The sequence below is a fragment of the Cheilinus undulatus genome, linkage group 7, assembly GCF_018320785.1.
Source record: "Cheilinus undulatus linkage group 7, ASM1832078v1, whole genome shotgun sequence".
In the NCBI taxonomy this organism is placed as follows: Eukaryota; Metazoa; Chordata; class Actinopteri; order Labriformes; family Labridae; genus Cheilinus; species Cheilinus undulatus.
This window is the reverse complement of record NC_054871.1, coordinates 39,699,514-39,719,034: the sequence shown is the minus strand read 5'-3', so window position 1 is coordinate 39,719,034 and position 19,521 is coordinate 39,699,514. Positions and strand designations below refer to the sequence as shown.

General features: G+C 37.9%; 1 protein-coding gene and 1 non-coding gene across 22 annotated transcripts in view; both read right to left on the bottom strand.

Annotated features, from left to right (window-relative positions):
• Positions 1-19,521, bottom strand: part of kif1aa (kinesin family member 1Aa) — an 87,360-nt gene that overhangs the window by 52,400 nt on the left and 15,439 nt on the right. For 14 of the 21 annotated variants that reach the window (XM_041791282.1, XM_041791286.1, XM_041791287.1 and 11 more), the window contains exons 3-14: positions 11,363-11,436; positions 11,058-11,240; positions 10,906-10,971; positions 10,558-10,736; positions 7,084-7,195; positions 4,623-4,700; positions 4,443-4,508; positions 4,333-4,350; positions 4,163-4,241; positions 4,005-4,083; positions 3,595-3,737; positions 2,777-2,815 (exon numbers count right to left, since the gene is read on the bottom strand). In XM_041791282.1, the coding sequence (XP_041647216.1) occupies positions 2,777-2,815; positions 3,595-3,737; positions 4,005-4,083; positions 4,163-4,241; positions 4,333-4,350; positions 4,443-4,508; positions 4,623-4,700; positions 7,084-7,195; positions 10,558-10,736; positions 10,906-10,971; positions 11,058-11,240; positions 11,363-11,436 (1,116 nt within the window). The remainder of the gene's footprint in view (positions 1-2,776; positions 2,816-3,594; positions 3,738-4,004; positions 4,084-4,162; positions 4,242-4,332; positions 4,351-4,442; positions 4,509-4,622; positions 4,701-7,083; positions 7,196-10,557; positions 10,737-10,905; positions 10,972-11,057; positions 11,241-11,362; positions 11,437-19,521) is intronic. The other 7 variants (XM_041791289.1, XM_041791298.1, XM_041791299.1 and 4 more) reach the window with 1 other exon arrangement.
• trnak-cuu lies at positions 14,802-14,874 on the bottom strand. Its single transcript has one exon. It is a non-coding gene; the product is annotated as a tRNA-Lys (tRNA).

Sequence of the window (19,521 nt, the reverse complement as noted above, 5' to 3'; positions counted from 1 at the left end):
CCCCTGGAAGCACTTTTAGCCCAGTGCCTGCTTTATGAATAAGTCCATGTTTCAGCTTGACAAAGACCTTTCCTGAACCTAATAAAATCTTTAGTGCCTTAACCATACAAAAACTGCACAACTTAATCTTTTTACTTATTGTCTTTTGCCACTAATATTGATTCCTTTATTTTGGAAAAGACTTTGGATTGGTTTTAATGTGTCAACATTAGGGATGCACAATATTGTCAGCATGACATTAGTATGGGCAGCTAATAGGGGTGTAACAATTCATCGATCTGGATCGATGTTTCGATTGTTTGAGCAATGATTCAGTCAAATCGATTGAAAGTATAAACATAGATATTAATCGCCATTTTTACCTTACGCTTTTAATCTGAAAGTTCCCCCATGTGCTTGGTTATGACAGTTTCCACCCATCCACAAGTCACAACACCGCTTGGTGCGGATAGCAGGTAATGACTAGCAGCCGAGAGAGTATCAATATTGTGTTTTTTTTCCTTTATGTGAAAAGTAACAGATTGTGGTAAATTGGTTCACAATATCATCTGATATCAATTGCAGGCCTCTAAATCGAATCGAATCAAAATCGAATCGTGGCAGACTTTGTGATATCGGCAAATACCGAATCGTTGTTCTGAGAATCAATATTGTATTGTATCATGATGAAACTGGTGATTTACACCCCTAGCAGCTAATAGCTGATTAAGTTAGTTATCTCTATCAGTAGGTATAAAAATGTCTGCTGATAAATTGGTTGTGCATATCTGAAGTAAGGGATGTGCGTCTTTTTTAGAAATTGCTATTCAAAAGTCACTTAAAGGGAAATTAAAAGACTGGGATGTACAGAACTGTGTTAAACTTTTAGACATTTTTGAGCTAAAAATTGAGGCTGAAGTGAGGCACAAATGTGGCGAATAAGCCACCCGAGGAAACCATTGGAGGAAGACTGACACAACCCCTGTCGTACTCTGGATGTCTTTGCATACTGCCAAGGGAATGGGAAAATAATCTGTTGTTAAATGAAAAAATCCACACCTTTAGGGTGGAGTAAAGGGTAGATATAGCAAGTTAGCATGGCCTAGGGTACACTCCAGATGGGTAATATGGTCTCTGGATGTATTACCAGGGGTAAAAAGGTCCGGACAAAAGAGATGCCATCGAACTTGACCTTTGCTGCCCAGCGACACACGTGTGTCGACTTGTTGGGCTTGACTGTGGCCTCCCTCTCCTCTGTCTCCAGCCCTAGGTTGTGGCACATTCAGCCCTGTGATGACTCCTCCTAGCTTGATGCTAATGCATATTGGAAATAGCTTTTAACAAGCTGCATTGCTTGGTGCTAATTCTAGAGACACTTAATTTTACTTGAGATCATTGAGTTAAATAGATTGTTTAATTAGTAATTTAACTAAAAATATTCATTAATCAATTATTTCTTAAGTTAAGAGAAGTGGATAGTTTCTTAGCACCTCAGCTGTGTCACCAAACCTTACTGCTTTCTTCTTTAGTCATCAAATCATGCTAAGCAAACAGCTTTCAGATGCACTACAGCAACTGTCTGGTGAGTTTTCAGCATTAAAACCAGGAACTGGCCACTGAGGCATAAAGTGGGGGAGGTGAAAGCCCCTCTGTGCTGCCTTCAGAGGTAGTAACAGAGTTGTAAAAGAGGCAAAAACAGGCAAGAGGATCTTGTTGCAGACTCAACAATGGGGCAAACTCAACCATAGGAAGGGAAGTCACGTACATTACTCAAGCTGGAACCAGAATGACGTACTGAATGATGTTTATTTTCCACTTGCTGTCAGAGGTTATGGTAAGTGGCTATTTTCACAACAGCAAAATTTTATGAATAAAAATTAAACATTTACTGAGGGGGACAAATTTAAACACAACACACCACAAACTAAGGAAATCCCAAAGAGGGTTAGGTTTAGGCACCCAAGGGATAAAATTAAAAATAACACACCACAAACTAAGGACAAAGTCAACAAGGTTTAGTACGCCACTTCCTGCCCCACGGTCGAGGTCGCCCCACTGTAGAGGTCTGCAACAGATGAGCCCAAAATGCCCCATCATAGAGGTCTGCAGCTAGGTGCCTCTCAAAACAAAAGCCAGCGAAGGAGGACCTACTGTACTATGCACTATCTTCGTCCAGCAAAACCAACATGCAGGATATTTTCATAAATGTGGTCATGTAAACCAAGCCCTCATGGTATCAGTATAAAGGTACCAATGCGTAAAGATGAAGGAGCTTTAGGACAGCAATGCACAGGAAAACAGCTAAAGTATATCTATTTGTTTTGGACCTTTGCATGTGTTCTTGAATATCTGTTGTTTCAGAGTTTGTAGACTTTATTTGCATGTGGATGAATAGCATTTTCCATCTGGGGATCATTAAGTATCTTATCTTATATTAGCTGTTGCAGTGCAATTCCCCTTGTTGGCAGATGAGGCAAACTTCTAATGGGTAGCATAATACAGCATTCTTCAAGTCAAGGCAAAATTGGACCGAACACTTTTTCAGTAATTATCAACTGATGTATCTACTTTGCAACTCCCTTCTCAACAAAGTAAATTCCACATTTAAAACCAAAATGTTGGCAGGTTTGTACTTCTGTTCAAGTATAAGCGCCAAAAACATTCTGATCACTTCTCTAAGACATGTTGATGCTGCAGAGAAAAAAGAAAACAGAAAAGCTACTTTTGACTGTCACAGTAAGCACTGCTGATGCTAAGCTGCTGCCACAAGAGCAAAAGCAAGAGCCAAAAAACACACGTTTCAAACCCTCGATCTCAGCACCAGATGCTCGATATGCTGCGAGAAGAGAGGAAAAAGAGTGACAGACAGAGATTAGAAAGAGGAAATGAGACCCAAGACCTTTAGAGAAGCATTCATGTTCATTTCAAATTACTTTATAACACATTGGACACCTTCATGGAATGCTCACCATTGAAATAAATAATTTAAGGCATAGCTTTGCATTTCCATGCTTGTTAATGATGTAAATGTGTTGATTATGGGTTTAGTATCGTAGACTCTTCTAACAGTCAAATATAGCACCCACTGTGAGTCTTTGCCCTAAAAAGGCCGCTGATATCCACATGTAACACTGACCATGGGGCAGCATTTACCTGAAAATCAATTTTGTTGCTGATCATCTCTTTAACCTTTGCAGGTCACTTAGAGAAATCAGTATTAATTTCATAACCAGCTAAAATCTCCCGTCTAAGTTCTGCTCACATTATTTCCAGCCCTGCATGTTTGTTTGGTTCACAGCATGAGAGTAAACTGCACTTTGCCATTTCTGATCTCACTGCAATCTAAAAAGAATCGGTATCTCTTTATCTGCATTCACATCTTTCAATCGATTTCTCAGTGCTTGGTCTCTATCTGCATGTTTTTATCTGAATGCACCTAAACATGCACTCACTGTCTGCAAAGTTAAAGTGTGGTGCTTGTGACGGGAGCTGTGTGGGCTGTCAGTGTGTCATTGAGAATAACGTGCTCACTCACACAAAAACCATTACAAATGTTATAAATTCAGTCTGCAGGTAGCACTAATGGTCGTATAAATCTAATAAATGACCCCTTACTCTCAATGATGTCACCCAGACCCTGGGCATAAAGGAGTTCTTTCAGACGTGACACCTCCTCCTTCAGCTCACGCACTAATCGGTTGTTGGGATCCTCATTGATCACAGCGTTACAGCGAATCTGTTTGGCTCGGTCTGCGTACCTGTGAGGGCAAAGGAAGGATCACAGAGCAGGTTAAATCAGGTGAAATAGAGGCAACAAAAAGGCACCTAAACAATAACACATTAATGCAGAAATCTGCAGCCTTTCGCTGCAGCTCATGAAGGGTGTTTGAAGTGTGAAACTGATGCCAGTCCCTGAGGGAAATGTGTATTATGCAACACTCAGTCTCATTAGCGTCCTTCAGAGCGACATTCAGCAGCTGTGTGGGAGGAAAAAGACGCAGCAGAAAATGTGTTTTATACTCTACCTGAGTGTGCTGAGGGTCTCGTCATAGTTGATGTCGGCTGGACTGAGGGCTGCCACCATCGCAGTACGAGAATTACCCCCTAAAGAGAAACAATCAAGGTTTTAATATGGTACTGCAGGTACTTGGGCCAATTAAACAAACAAACATTATCTTCATACCCAGATTTTCTCTGAGTAGCCAGGTCAAAACTGAGTCTCTGTAAGGGATGAAGCTCTCCACTTTCTTCTTCTTTTTATTCTGTGAATAAAATTAAAAATACAAAATATAAACCACTAGATTTGTAGCATTTAGGTCAAGGAAAATTTTTATAATATAATTAATTGTTTACCTTATTTGATCCAGAGTCCTAAAATGAAGCAAACAAAACAAGTAGTGTTTATCTTTAATAACATTTATTCTTTATTTTGCATTGTACAAAACGCAGACTATGATACACACCACTTCTGCCAACGCAGAGATGACTTTCCCCAGTGTTGTCAAAGATTTGTTGATATTTGCTCCTTCCTGTCAAAGAGCAAGAATGATATTTACTTGAGAATTTTTATGGTGATTATAAAAGCAAGTTGTGTTCATATCTGAATTTTAATACACCAAATACAGTCTTAAACAGTATTTCACCTTGAGCCTGGTGCCTTTAGCTCCAGTAGAGTCTGCTCTTTCACTGCCGGCAAGATCCACCAGACTTACTTTGCTGACCTGCGTAAAGTAAATACACAGATCAGTGAAGCAATTTAAGTCAAGACAAATTTTTCAAAAAGGGCTATTAAAAAAGAGATTATGTCAGCCAATATGCTGTACAATCAAGGCAACCAGAAATAAAATCACAAGAAAAAACAAATATATGGAACATTTGACATTGTTTGGAGCTGATGCTGTTTGAGTTTATATAATCTGGTACTGGAAAATAAAAAGGTTAAAAGCCTTACTTTCATTTCATATGATCGCTAAGTTGTTTTTCTTTTTTCTTTTAAATGCCATCATTAAAATGTCTGCTTTTGTGCTGTTTTTTGTAATGTTTTTGATCAAAGTCATTATTATTTTGTCTGTTAAGTGTGTCTTGTCAATTGAGCTTTACAGAAAGTCATGTAACTGCATGACTGGGAAGCTAGCTTACAGCATGGACAGAGAGAGAGGAATAAATTGTGGTACAACAGAGAACTTTATAATCCTGTTGTGCTTTTAATTCATTTGTGGTCCTCAGACATACATGGTCAATGACGATTGATTATTTTACTTTCTAAGATGTAAAAAGAATAACTCAGGATGAGTCTTGTTTACGCTTATACTTTTGCAATTATAATTTCACAAAATACATACAGTGCCTATAAAAAGCATTCAACCCCGTGGATGTTTTATCCTTTTATTGATTTAATAAACCAATCATGGTCAATATAATTTGGTTTTGGGACAAAAAAGATTGAAAAACATCTTTAATATCAATGTGAAAACAGATTTCTACAAAGTAATGCAATTTAAACAAAAAGATGCAATATAAAATAAGTTATGCATAAATATTCAACTCCTTCACTCAGCACTGAGTCTGTGTCTACTACTGGCTCGACCTCTGTTGAATTAGGTCTGCCACTTTAAAGGGGGTGAATATTTATGCAATCACTCATTTTATCTTACATATTTTGTCTAATTGATTGATTTGATTGAATTACTTTGTTGAAATCTGTTTTTCACTTTTACATCAAAATTCTTAAATCCTTGGCAGTAACAGTAACTATCTTTGCCTTAAAGGGGCTATAAGTAAGTTTTCTGCTTTCACACTTCCCATTTTTGAGTATATATTGGTGTGCACTTTATCACGATGTGAAGAACAAAGCTCTTTATATCTTCCTTGTTTGCGTGTTTAAGTCTGTTGAGTCATTTATCTGTAAAGAACTCGGGGTGAATTTTCCGCAAAATCTCAAGAGATGTGACGCGCACCCCCTGCTGTGTTTATACCTGACTACGGTGTGTAGAATGGAAAGAAATGGCGATGTAGAAGGCTGCTTCCGCAAGTGAACGACCGGATAGCGCAACCCAAACATCCACACAAACTAAGCATAAACATAAAAATATCAAGATAGTTTTATCTTCTGAAGCCTGTCAAGCTAAACGAGAGCTTGACCGATGCAGGAGGAAATCAAGGGTAAATATCGGTGGAGCATTTGAGAAACGGAGAGAGCTTCGCTCTGTGCTTGGGATAAATACTGATCCAGAGACGGCCGTCTTTCTGTAGAAAAGGTAGGGCATGACTTTGGGCCATGAAATACAATGGGGTGATTTACGTTCTATAAAACGTATGCTAAATTACATTAGCTTGCTTTTGAAGATGCTATCCAAACGACACTAACGTCACGTTGTTCATTTAGTGTTTAATTCTGTTACTTCACTTACCTCCTCTGTTTACATGGTGCCAGTATAGCACCTTGGTCCGTGTGTGTATCAGCTGATAAACCGGAGGCTCACTCATGCGCAAGGAGTGCTCCGTCGTGGACAACCAACACAAAACTGTTGTAGTTTGTCTAATGGCCGGCAGTGTTGCCACCTAAAAGTTATAGCCTCTTTTAGGTTTGATCTTTCAAAATCATCTATCACCGGTCATTGGCCATTGTCTGTGCTACACCTTGCAACAGTTTTATTCATCAGCTTTTCTGCAATGAGGCTAAAACTAAAGTATGTTTTTATCCCATTCACTTTACAGGGTGTATTTCAATGAATTACATTGCAGTTCATCATGAAGTGTCTTTAAAACAAAATCATTTAAAACATGCTGACATCACATTGGTTTAAAACATGCAAAAACATCATCATCCATTAGAAATGGGTTAAAAAACATTAAATGTCTAGAAGGATATTAAAAATCAAATTTGTACGGTAATTCATTATTCTTTTACAGTGAAAACATTTATCTGGGACCTGTAAACTGTTTCCTTCCTAACATAGATTATCATCACAGAATGACCTTCAAGCAGCCATTGATTTCCAGTTTAGGACAAGATTGAAATCGGAGTAATCAATCAGCCCATAAATGAGCAGAGATAGCAGCTCAATACTGCATTAGTTAACTCAGTATGAGATCAAACTCTACCTTCTCAGAGGTGTTATCGGTCTCAGCATCATGGCGTTTCTGTGTGAATATGATGTTGAAGACGGCATGCGAGCGACTGCTCGTCTCATTCATGTTGGTGGCCGCCACAGTCCTGCAAAGACATTTATAATTACTTCAAGTCTTTTGTTTGCTTCACATATGTGCAATAAGGATGAGGATGACAGAGACAGAGTGCAATAAAGTCCCACCAACATAGAAGGTGACAATAATTCATCACTCCCCATCAACTAAGTGCCTCTTGTTAGGGAACTGTGTTTCTTCCACTCTAATCTTGACAAAAGAGTGAGAAACCCTAAACTGAATTTTCATAAGCATCTAAACAGAATAACACAATAACTGAGACCTTCAGTAGGGGAAAGTGGATGAAGGTAATGAGGGACAGCAGGTAGATTTGGAAAACTGTGTGACCCTAGAGCTTATAGAGACAGACTCCAGAGGTTAAAGCTAAGCTATGTCAGGCCTGGTATGATGTTGTGTACTTAAAAGATAATCTTGCGAGGTAATTTAATCCAACAGCAGGCTTGTTAATATGTTAATGTTCACATGAAAGGAAAAAACGTTGGATTATTTATATGAATAATTAGGAAGGAGAGACACTGGCGCACAACAGACCAATAACACTGAGAGTTTCATTACAAGCTTAGTGTTTTTAGGAGAGATGTTGCAATATTCCCCTGACAGGAGGCTACAGGATTTCAAAATAAAACAGCATATCAAGACAACAATTCACCATTTCTAAATTATGCACCCAACCACTGTATTACTGTATATATACCATATATTTTAGAAAGGTTATCAACTTACCAGATTCGTAAATTTAGGTAAGATTTAACAAAAAAAACCTAACAATAAAGCAGAAGTTGATTAACTTTTTATTAAGCTACACTTATTTTTGATATGTTTGATTTAAAAAATAAATGAGATTGTATAATGTTTAAATGGGTTATTAAAAAGTATAAAAGTTAGGATTGGGCCATATATCGTTTTACAACAGTGATAGGGATGTGCACATGTGCAAAAGTCACAGGATGTGCAATGTTTGTCATGTGACTTGAAGCACATCATGCTGCTGTTTTTGTGCTGTTTGACGTAAACTAAAAGTGTGTGTTTTTTCTTTTTAAGGACAAATCCTAATTAAAAGTCTGTCTGTTATCACCATCAGTAGTCAGAGAACTCAGCACTGTGCACACAGTCTGTGTATCTTCTGCCTGCAACTTTCATGCTTCAGGTGACGAGGGATGAAAAGGCGACCAGTTTTGATGATGATCATGATAGTATCTCTCTACAGTTATCATTGTATTCTATATTCTGTTTGTGAGAACCACTCTTCAACATCTCAGTAATTTGAAGACAGCAATCTATGTTGGCTTGTCAACTGAGGTGATTTTTATCATTCAAGCTCTACTCAGTTTTTACAGCTTCTGTTCAAAATATGTTGTTTTTTTGTCTTTTTTTTCACCAGACTATAGAAAAAGTACAGATAGCGGTATTTACAAGGACTTAGATCAATGAGGAGCTTTGGATTGAAAATATGATACATTTTTCTTTTGCAACTTTTGTATTTTTCTGTCCATTCAAATGTAAAACTAACAGATATTGTGTTGTAAACACATTTGTTATCAAAATATGATCACAGTACACTATTACTAGGTACATCTTGCTAGTACCAGGTTGGGCCTCTTTTTGCCTTCAGAACTCCCTTATTACTTCTTGGCATAGTTTCAACAAGGTGTTAGAAACATCCCTCAGAGATTTTGGTCCAAATTGACATGACAGCATCATACAGTTGCTGAAGATTTGTGGGCTACACATCCACAATGTGAATCTCCCATTGTTACAGCTGCTGCCATATTTTTCCTCCCTCCTTTTAGTGTTGTTTTTGTGAGTGTTCTGGTGTGAGTGGCGTGTCTGCCACTGCTCTAAGGCTATAGCTGCTGTAGAGAAGCTGATAACGCTTAATCTGCCCACCTGTGCTGCAGCAGCTGATTGGCGTGGAGGTTCCCCAACTCAACTGACCAATCAGAAGGGAGAACACTCAGGAGGAGCTATAAAGGAAGCTAGCAGACCTTCACTCAGTAGCAAGCTGTAGACAGCCATGCTCTGAGCGTCTTTGTTATCTTCGAGAATATTGTAAATCGTGCTGCGTTTGAGGTACTAGCCTTTCGGGGGCCATTTAGTTTGTTTTCATAGCACATGGAACACACACCCTTTAGTTTATTATTGTTAATCACATTAGTTTAGGGGTGTTGTTTAGTTACTTGTATTTCCTTTTGGTTAGTTTCAGTCGTTAGTCAGGTTTTGTTTCTATTTCTTTCCTTAAAATACAGGCCAGTAAGCTTTGAAAACTCTAAGAAAGTGTCTCTTTTTGTTCTCATTCTCGAAGTCTGTACAGCACTCCTTCAGTCCTTATTTTTGCCTCACCCTTGTTATCATTTTGGAAATCCTTACTTTTTTAATAAATAACTTAATTTAACCTCATAACATCTGGTTTTATGTTACTTCCCTTTACCCTAGTTGTAACACCTATCCACCACATGCCAAAGGTGCTCAAATGGATTGAGATCTGGAGACTATGGAGGCCACTGGAGTGCAGTGATCTCATTGTCATGATCAAGAAACCAGTTTTACATGATTTGAGCTTTTTTGACATTGTGCATTATCCTGCTGTAAGTAGCCATCAGAAAATGGGTAGGTAGGCTGTGGCATTTAAACGATGATCAGTTGGTACTGAGGGGACCAAAGTGTGCCACGAAAATATCTCCCACACCATTACACCACCACCAGCCTGAACCATTGATACAAGGCAGGATGGATCCATGCTTTCATGTTGTTCACGCCAAATTCTGTCACTGCCATCTGAATGTTTCAGCTGAAACCGAGACTCCTCAGACCATGTTTCCAATCTTCGATTGTCCAATTATGGTGAGCCCATGTGAAATGCAGACCCAGTTTCCTGTTCTTAGCTGACATAAAACTTGGTGAAATGATTTCAAGGATACTTTAAAGCTTTAGATGTGCGCCTCAGGCAACAGTCACAGCTGCTGAAAACAGTGAGCTCCTGTTTAATCAACAGTTACACTGACGGAGCTGATGATGAAGACTAGATGTAACTATGAACGGTGTTACAGATAGTTGACAATGTTTATGTAACACAATAAAAAGGCAACGAGGCTACAATTGGTTAAATTTATAAAGAAACTTGCTCCAGATTGTCTGAGTCAGTTTCCAGAACCACTGGATGTTTGAGATTGAAAAATTAATGTGCATCAAACGGCACTGCATTTATCTGGCCTAATTAACTTTTCAATTTTTAAAAAGTCCCAATTTATATTGCAGAAAGAAAAATATTGCAGTTTTTATTTTTTTATCTGAAGTCGTTGAGCCCAAATAAAAGTATCTAAAAGTCTGACATCCTTTGAGTGTAATCTTCTAGTGAATACAGAACTCCACTACCTGGCCTTGTTCCCAGAGTCCATCAGGTCCTGGATGTCAGTGTAGGAGGTGACAGCGAGCTTGGACAGATCCTCAACATAAGGCCCCATCAGAGGATGTTCTCGAACACGCAGGTGCCCTTTGTTTTTGGGGTTCAGTAAGTCCCGAACACGCTCACAGTAGATTTCCATGTAGCTTACCTGTTTAGATTCACAATATTAGAACAAGCATTCACATGTGGCAGCAAAATTAGCTTCTAGCTTGACTTGTACAATAATCTCTTCTCCTATTTCATGTATACAACCCCAAAGATAAACTAAACAATAAACAAAAGATAGGGTGCAGATAACAGCAGGCAAGGACGCTTACCTCCACAGAGTAAGACATGCTGTTGTCTGTATTGTCATTTATCTTTGTGAAAAGATCTTCACATAGCTATAAGAGAAAATTATAAACATCATGTAACATTAAAAAAAACAATATCACACTTTGATTAAGAATACATCAAAATAGATCCGTACCAGGGGGATGATTCCTTGCTGATCCTTGACGTCCTGTTTCCCCATCATGGTGTAGGACTTTCCAGCCCCTGTCTGACCATATGCAAATATGCAGACGTTGTAGCCTTCGAAGGCATGCAGCAGCATCTCCTCTCCAATGTCTTTGTACACCCGCATCTGAGAGGCGTAGTTGACATCCTCTGGCTGCAGACAAAGATCAATAATCGGGCACTTTAAGTCTTAAATTTACTCATAAAACAAGCAACAAAATATAAGCATGAGCATGTTTGTTTTGGGTTGCACTGCTGAGGTGCAGAAAGACTTACTGAGGTGTGGGACCAGTAGGAGTAATCAAAGTTGAAGCTCTTGTTGTCTTTGGCTTGCTTGGGGTTGATGATGGCTGAAAGACAGGACAAGAAACACGGGTCAGAGAGAGGGTGAGAACCGCCATGGGAAACTGTATCTGAGCTGTGTCAGGTTGTGTTAATAGAGCTGGGTAGGCCTCAGTCACCTCCTCTGTTGGTAGCAGCAATCATGCTTAGAGTTCAGGTGCATCTGAACTAAAGCCAAACATTAGATGTCTTTATGCATCTTTTTGGAGGGGAGATGTTATGCTCTTCAAATCATACAAACATATAAGTCTCAACTTTTTAAGAGTAGCTTACATAAGATCATTCTTATATAATTCCTTATTTCCGTATGTTTTGCTAAAACATACAGAGTATAAATACACAAAATTAGACATTATAATTAATGCCTTTTAACACCTTTTAAAAGACCTCTGATGGACATCTGGAAACCAAATTACATGAGAGTTCTATGAATCCTAAGTTTGCATGTTTATTGATTAAAAAAAAGACAATTTACAAATTCAACATCATTCCTTACAACTTAAAAAATATTTTAAGGATGGAAATTCATTCATTTGTTAGTCATCAAACTTTACATTCTGTGTTTGAAGCACTGGAGTTTTAGGTCTGACCTACACTAGCTAAAATTAATTTGTAGTTAAATATCTTCATACTGGATATCAGCAAAAATTCCATATCACGCATCCCCAGCTATTTTCCTACAAGTAGGTAGCCTTGGTTAAAGCCCAAACAGGGAAGTTCCTTTCTCATTTTTAATTTCCTAGACTGTTTCTATCACAGTAAAAGATAAAAGGCAAAAAAGACATCTCAAAACAAAGAGATGATAACAAGATGTTACACAGTATAATGTTATAAAAATTAGGAGAAAGGGAAATCATCGAGAAGCAATCTAATAATCAGTAACCTAATGGCAACAGTTCTAAATGTGTTGCATTGGACCAAGGAAATGAAAAGTATAGATTGTTCCTTTAAATTAAATCTGTTCTAATAGTTGATAATTCCCTTATTCTTTGAAGTTTGTCTAGCTTCAGTCTGGCAGTAAAGTTTTTCATTACACAAGAGAAATTATCATCTTAAAGTTAAAATGGATTTGTAGGAGATATTTTGTTTAAGCAAACGCTGAAGTATAGCACTTGGCATTTGATGCAATACATCTCAAGCATTTTTAAATGTGTATTTAATATATTAGCATACTCAACTAGAAAAGCACTCAGAGAGCGCAGACCTCCGCCATTAGCCCTATCTCCCAACAGTGAAGAATCCTTTAAAAACATTCCTGGATCCAGACAGTAATCCAGATCACTCCCAGAATCTAGTTTGCCGAATACTCCTTTCCCGGTGGGGTGGAGTCACGGTAAAGCAAAGCACTGGCTTCGCTACGTGTGGACTGTCATGGTGGAAGCATTGCCTGCCTAGCCAACAGATGCACTGACAGTCTCACCCATGGGCTCACCGGACAACTGAAAGTCCTGGCAGAATACTGAATACTCCTCTATTCCTCCCAGCATTGTGAGTATTCTCGCTACAATTCGCTGTCTTTCTCTCTGTTACACTCCGACTCGTCTCCTCGACCGGGCGTGCATCTTTCAAACTCTAAAAACTCCAAAACTTTGAATAGAAAGACACCAAAAACATGCTGCTGGGACTGAAGTTACTCATGTCCCCCATCTCCTGGTGTGAAGTGGTAACAGCACAGACCTCGGCCATTAGCCCTATCTCCCAATAGTAAAGAATCTTTAAAAAAATTCCTGGATCCAGACAGTGATCCGGATCGGTCCCAAAATCCACTCAGTTCTTCCTTATGCCATTTCTGACATTTCCTGAAAATTTCATGAAAATCCATCCATGATTTTTTGAGTTATGTTGCTAAAAAACTAACAAACAAACTAACTAACAAACTAACAAACTCACCTGATCACATAACCTCCTTGGCGGAGGTAATTATTCTCATAGCTCTATTTTACATTCATAAGCCCTTATGTTTGTATGTACAGTATAAATACTTTGAGAGTTTAGTAAATGCACGTTTGGTTGCATCAATTATTGGCACCACGGACACAAAGCAAAAAAGAAAAAAAAACAAGCACGAGAAACAGAATTTAAAGAATGAAACTTGTAAACAGTAAAGCCTAAGGAAATATAAACTTACTAACCAGATTCAAGTATTTCAGTTTAGCACTTTAGTTGGCGCAGTAACACACAAAAATCTTTTCAAAAAAAGGAGCAATTTTGTTGTGGATCTTTTAAATTTTTCATGTAAACTTTGGCCTGATGGTGGTGCCAGATTAGTTGTGTTATGTTACAGGTGTCTTTGTCTTTGAGTGCCCATTATAGATCAGCTCAGCCTCAGCTTTTCAGGCTCAGCTCATCTTACAACAACATGATAAACCTCCAGCCCTGGCCTGCTCTTCATCTTGCTAAGCTTTTCCACTTGTTAGCAATCAAAAAATGTAACTTCTATAAATGTTATAATTTCTTTCTTTGAGAAAAGCCCCAGTATGTTTAAGGCCTTTGAATGCTCTAAATAGGAGATCAGTTTGTTCAACTTTGAATGACAATAATCATTTTGTAGATTAAAGGATGGCCCAAAGATGATACATCTTTTCTTTATTCATTTTACTACGACAACTTCAACATGGGCTAAAGAAAACTTGAGACTTTCTGAAACTCTAAATGCAGCAGAGACTGGAGTAAATACTGCAGCCTACTCTCTTTGGTGAGCCAACACTGCAGATGAATGTTTTCCTGAAGAAGTCATCTGGATTTCATTTATTTATTTAATTTATTTGATTTTTGTTTTAAAACAACAAAATCCAACAAAAAAAAAAGAAAAGACACATGCCAAGGGTCCCTGTCTGCTCTTACATAAATTAGATGTACATTTTTTTAAAATCATGATTAGAAACATAATGTATTAGAGCCTACCTAAAAGATGAACAAATGAAGAGAATCTGTTAAACTTTGAGAAAAAAAGTCCACATTTTTAAGAAAAACAAAATTGAGATTATAAAGTCGTACATTTACAAGAGAACAAACTCAGAATTGCAGAATTTAAAACTTTGGAAGTTCACAAGAAAAACAAAAAAATTCCAAGTTTAAAAAGTTTTTGGAATTAAGAATTTCATCCATGTAAAGTAAAAAATTTATAAGAAACTAAATAGAAAACTGGTTGTATTTGTTTTTACTTTTGGACTAAGGAAAAATGTTGGGAAGCACTGTGGTAGAGTGTGGTATGGTAGGGACACAGCACGGTACAGTAGGGTACCGGATAGGTAAGTTAAGTTAAGTTGAGCTAAGCTAAATTAAGTTAAGTTACTAGTGAATAAGATAAGACGAGATAAGATAAGATATTCCTTTATTAGTCCCACAAGGGGAAATTCCAAAAAAGCTGTTACGCCCAACGTGGGGCTCGAACCCACGACCCTGAAATTAAGAGTCTCATGCTCTACCGACTGAGCTAGCCGGGCTGTAAAAAAATAGGGTTCCACTGGGGAAGCAAACCAGGACCTTCTGTGTGTAAAGCAGACATGATAACCACTACACTATGGAACCAGCTAAGCTAAGCTAAGCTAAGCTAAGCTAAGATAAGATAAGACAAGATAAGACAAGACAAGATAAGATAAGACAAGATGCAGTTGGTAAAATATGGCAAGGGTACAGTAAGTTATGTTAAGATCTAATTTCATATAATGAGATAAGATTTGATATGATACAGTGATAGGATACAGGATGGTAGGGGTACAATACGGTAAGGGTACAGCACGCCACGGTACAGGACAAGGCAGTAAGTTAAGCTAAGTTAAGATATGATTCAGACTGATTAGATAAGATACAATAATGTAAGGCAGGAGAAGATATGATAAAATTTGTTGCAATACAATACAATAGGATGCAATGTGATGCGATATGGTATGGGTACGGTACATTATGTTGTGTTAAGATAAGATCAGATGCAATATGAGTAGATATAATAAGATAGGATAAAGGGAGTTAAAAGGTGCCACAGACGCCCACTTTGATGTCAACAGCTTCTGTACATGGAGCGTACCAACATGACCACAGTGGTAAAGTCTGATTTTTAATAAATAACTAATGCCTAAAGTATTTGCAGTATCATGTTACACTTTTAAAAACAATGTAACATATTTCTGATTTTAGCAAATGTGAGCTATTGACAGAATGGATATTTCTTGGCTTAAAATGTCAAGATTCTTACTTTTACATTTTAAAATAGCACTAAGACCGCTGAGCTGCACTGATGAATTATATTTGCAAAAAAAGTGAGTGAAAAAATACCTTCATGAGCTACTAAAGTCTTAGTAATGCTGCTGTTTCTCCTTGAATGGTTTAGGGACATGCATTACATAAGAGAGCACATAAAGCAAACTATCAGGTACATAGCTTTAAACAAGTTCCTTTGTTGCCATCTATCATGGTCCAGAATTGAAATCAGTGTTTATTTCTGACATTACTACAGCTATATGGTAGCATGCCCACCCAGGAACAGTATCTCTGCTGTGGTCTGAAGATAAAAACGCTTCCTCTCTGCTCCCAAAGCTCCAGACACCATTTCTCTCCTAATGCAGATCGGTCGATGGGAGGAAGAAGCCCCGAGCTAAGTACTCTCTCAACTCAGCGTACAAACACTGTTATTTCCTCTCTACACGGATACTATGTTTCCAGCTATGAAATATAGGCCAGCGTGGCTGCTTTAGGTTTCAGGTTTCATGACTGTTCCTCATCATGACAAAGAGCCAAGCATAAGACTGCCAGGTAGCCTTGACCACAGCCAAACACGACCAATGCTCTCTTTCATTTACAGTATATCCAAACAGGGCTTCCTGTGCCGATGATTGTCTGAAAGTTCATGAGGATTCTTCAGAATCAATTTTATTAATTAGCTAAAAATGTTTCCATTTCCCCTCCTGTGCAGTTTCCTGCCACAAACGTCCTCTACAGTAAAGTATCATGACATCAGACGAGAGCTGAATCCCCAGTTAAGAAGATTTCAGACTCATTCATTCATTGAAGGCCCTGTAAAGTGAAATCCAAAATTTGTGTCTTAACACCACATATGTTGGAATACAGATGCTGTAAACATGTGAAAACACTGAGCTCTACATGTGACCAAATTTTGGATTTAGACTATCAGAAAGTTTTCCCCTCTTTCTTGACTGGGTTTAATTTGGGCGGGGCAAATATGTGGCTGGTGATGTCATCATCCCACAGTGGGGAATGACCCCGCCCCTTGAACACAACAATATAAAATCACAGAGCAGTTCATCTCAGCACAGTCTGTTGTTAGCTTGATGTCACTGCCTTTATTGAAAGTTTACAGCCAGTTAAATGCTGTTTTTTTGTTCATTGTACAGCAGAACGATTTGAGAAAATAATCTAATTGTGAATTTTTTTTAAACAATATTGCGATCTAATTTACAATTATTTCTTAAATTCCTCATTTCATGTATTTTTTTAATCAAAAACAAGCAATAATTCATTCTAAACTATAAACAACTCAATATTAGATTAAACTAGGGCTGAACAATTTTGAAAAATTATCCTATTGTGATGATTTTGACTCATTTTGCAATCAAAGGAATGATAATTTTTATATAATTGTCATAATTAACAAGAAAAGAATACAAAAATGAATTAAATAGGATATGTAATGCATAGCATCTCTGCTGCAAAAAAAAAAAAAAAATTTTAAACTGGTATTTTGACACAAATTTCACTTTCTTCTATTTCAAAATGGCAGCAGGCTATATTGTGATTTAATCTAATTAATTGCCCAGCCCTAGTTCATTGTGAGGTAAGTTTGCCAAATCTATCAGTCTAGTGGCCTATGGATCATTTAAAGACGCAGAGATTTGGGCCAGAAACAGACTTTGTTTCTTCTCTGGCACAATACTGAACTGCAATTCAAGCAGTGATTCGGGATGTCAGGCTGGGCAATACCATAAACAGAGAAAATGCTGCAATTATTTTTGTATTAAGTAGTACTTGAAAGTTTTACAAAAAAACATCATACACTGTGAAAGCCTCAAGTTTTGTATTTTCTAGCTACTTAATATTAGTATGTTTTGAGCTGAAATAAACACTTAAAAAACCTTTTTACTGATACCCAAGTAAGAAGACACATGATACCATTTATGTATTAAATTGTAATACTAAATCATGTAGCACTTGTTTGTATGGATATGACAGGCTGGTGGTTAGTCCCCATGAGTTCATGTATGTTGCCTTTATATATTTTAAATCTAGAATTTTAAAATCAAAATAACCCCCTACTTCAACACCAAATAATCTGAGTCTAAATGAGCTTGAGTTTCATCTCACTGCGAGATATTGTGAACACCTGATTACCACCAGACCTCCGGCCCACAGGTAAAATGTATGCATTTAAGTGAGAAAGAAAAGGTTGTATATATCAAATAGTTTTTCTTTTTGTAACAATAAATTCAAATACATTTATTTTGAATGCTCATAATAGGGTAACAATGAAAACATTGCACAGCCCTAAAAACCTGGATTGAAAGCCTGGAAACTAAATCTAAAAAAAGGATACATGGATTACTTCACAAAGCCAAAAACAGTGAAAAGACAACGATATGACTGTTAAGTAGAAGCAGAGCCCCTGCAGTTCGACATCCTCGCTGCTTACTCATCTCTGTTTATCATATGATTCACTCAACCCCCCCAAACACCCTCACACAGTCCAGTACCGGAAAGAAATTCGCCTTGCACTCAGATAAGGTAATTAGTCTGGAGTGGCAGTGATTGGCAGCGTGTATGAGTGTTACACTGAGACACGAGGCAGAGCTGCCAGCTCCCCTGATTCTGTCTGTGGTCACAGCTGGCGTGTCAGAGTAACCTCCACCTGAGGACAGTTTGAGCTGCTTTTTCACCACACAGAGCACGTCTGCAGTCTTCATCATGCTCCCCTTTATTGCCTGTCTTCTCTTTTTATGATGGGAACTCTTTTTAATTACCGTGTGGGGGCTTATGGATGACGCTGGGAATTGGGAGTCTTGTCATGGAGAGAAGATGTAATAGCAGCTCATTTAAATTCTGTCTGTGTGCTTCAGACCACGTCACCAGAAGTGTTTAATAGTATGAGCACGCGTCAGCCTTGTTTTAGCCTTAATCAGTGCACATGACCTCTAATGGTGAGCTCAAGTACAACACTAATAATGCCATTTATTTTCATTACGTATACAAGTCATTTCTCTGAGAGGGATATAAATGTTGGAAATGTAGGTCTATTAGGTGTATTTTCATTTATTTAAATGGTTTTCAAAACAAACCAGCAGAAGCAGCAGTAGTAGGGGTTATCTTACATGGGTGTGTTTCTGGTGTAACTTAAATCAAACCAACCAGAGAGTCAGCTCTCATTTCTTTAAAGAGCCTGACTGGTGCATTTTATTTTACCTAGAGGTTTTAATTCTTTATTCTCAAATAGTTCAAAATCAGCCAGCTTTTAAGACTTTTTCCTTTCACAGTGCAACAGAACACCTACAGCAAATATGGACACTGACCAGTGCCTATTAAATGTATTTTACCCTCATATTGATAAATATAGTTTGGCTTTTTGACAAAAAAAAAAACCAAAAACCTTTAATGTCAAAGCAGCAACAGGTTTCTTACAAAGTAATGTCAGTTAAATCAAAACTTGTTAGGTAAGATAAGTGATTGCATAAACATTTACCTCCTTTTAAAGTGACTGACCAAATTCAACAGAGGTCCACACAACTAGTGCTAGCATTCTCACAGTTAGTGAAATGGGGATCAAATGAGTGCAGTGAATGTGTTTCAAGTGATTGTGGAATAAAGACACCTGTGTCTGGCAGTCCAGTCACTTGTGAATCTGTATTCCTGGCTACCATTACACCATGGAGACAAAAGAACACTTCATGCAACTCAGAGAAAAGGTTCAAATATATAATTCATAATCAAGGAATGGTTGGAATAAGGAACACATGGCACACGTGTAAATCTGCCTAGATCGGGCCCTCCTCACAAACTAAGTGATGTGCAAAAAGGAGACTAGTGAGAGAGGCCACCAAGACACCTATGACTACTCTGAAGGAGTTACGAGTTTCTAAGATGCGAGG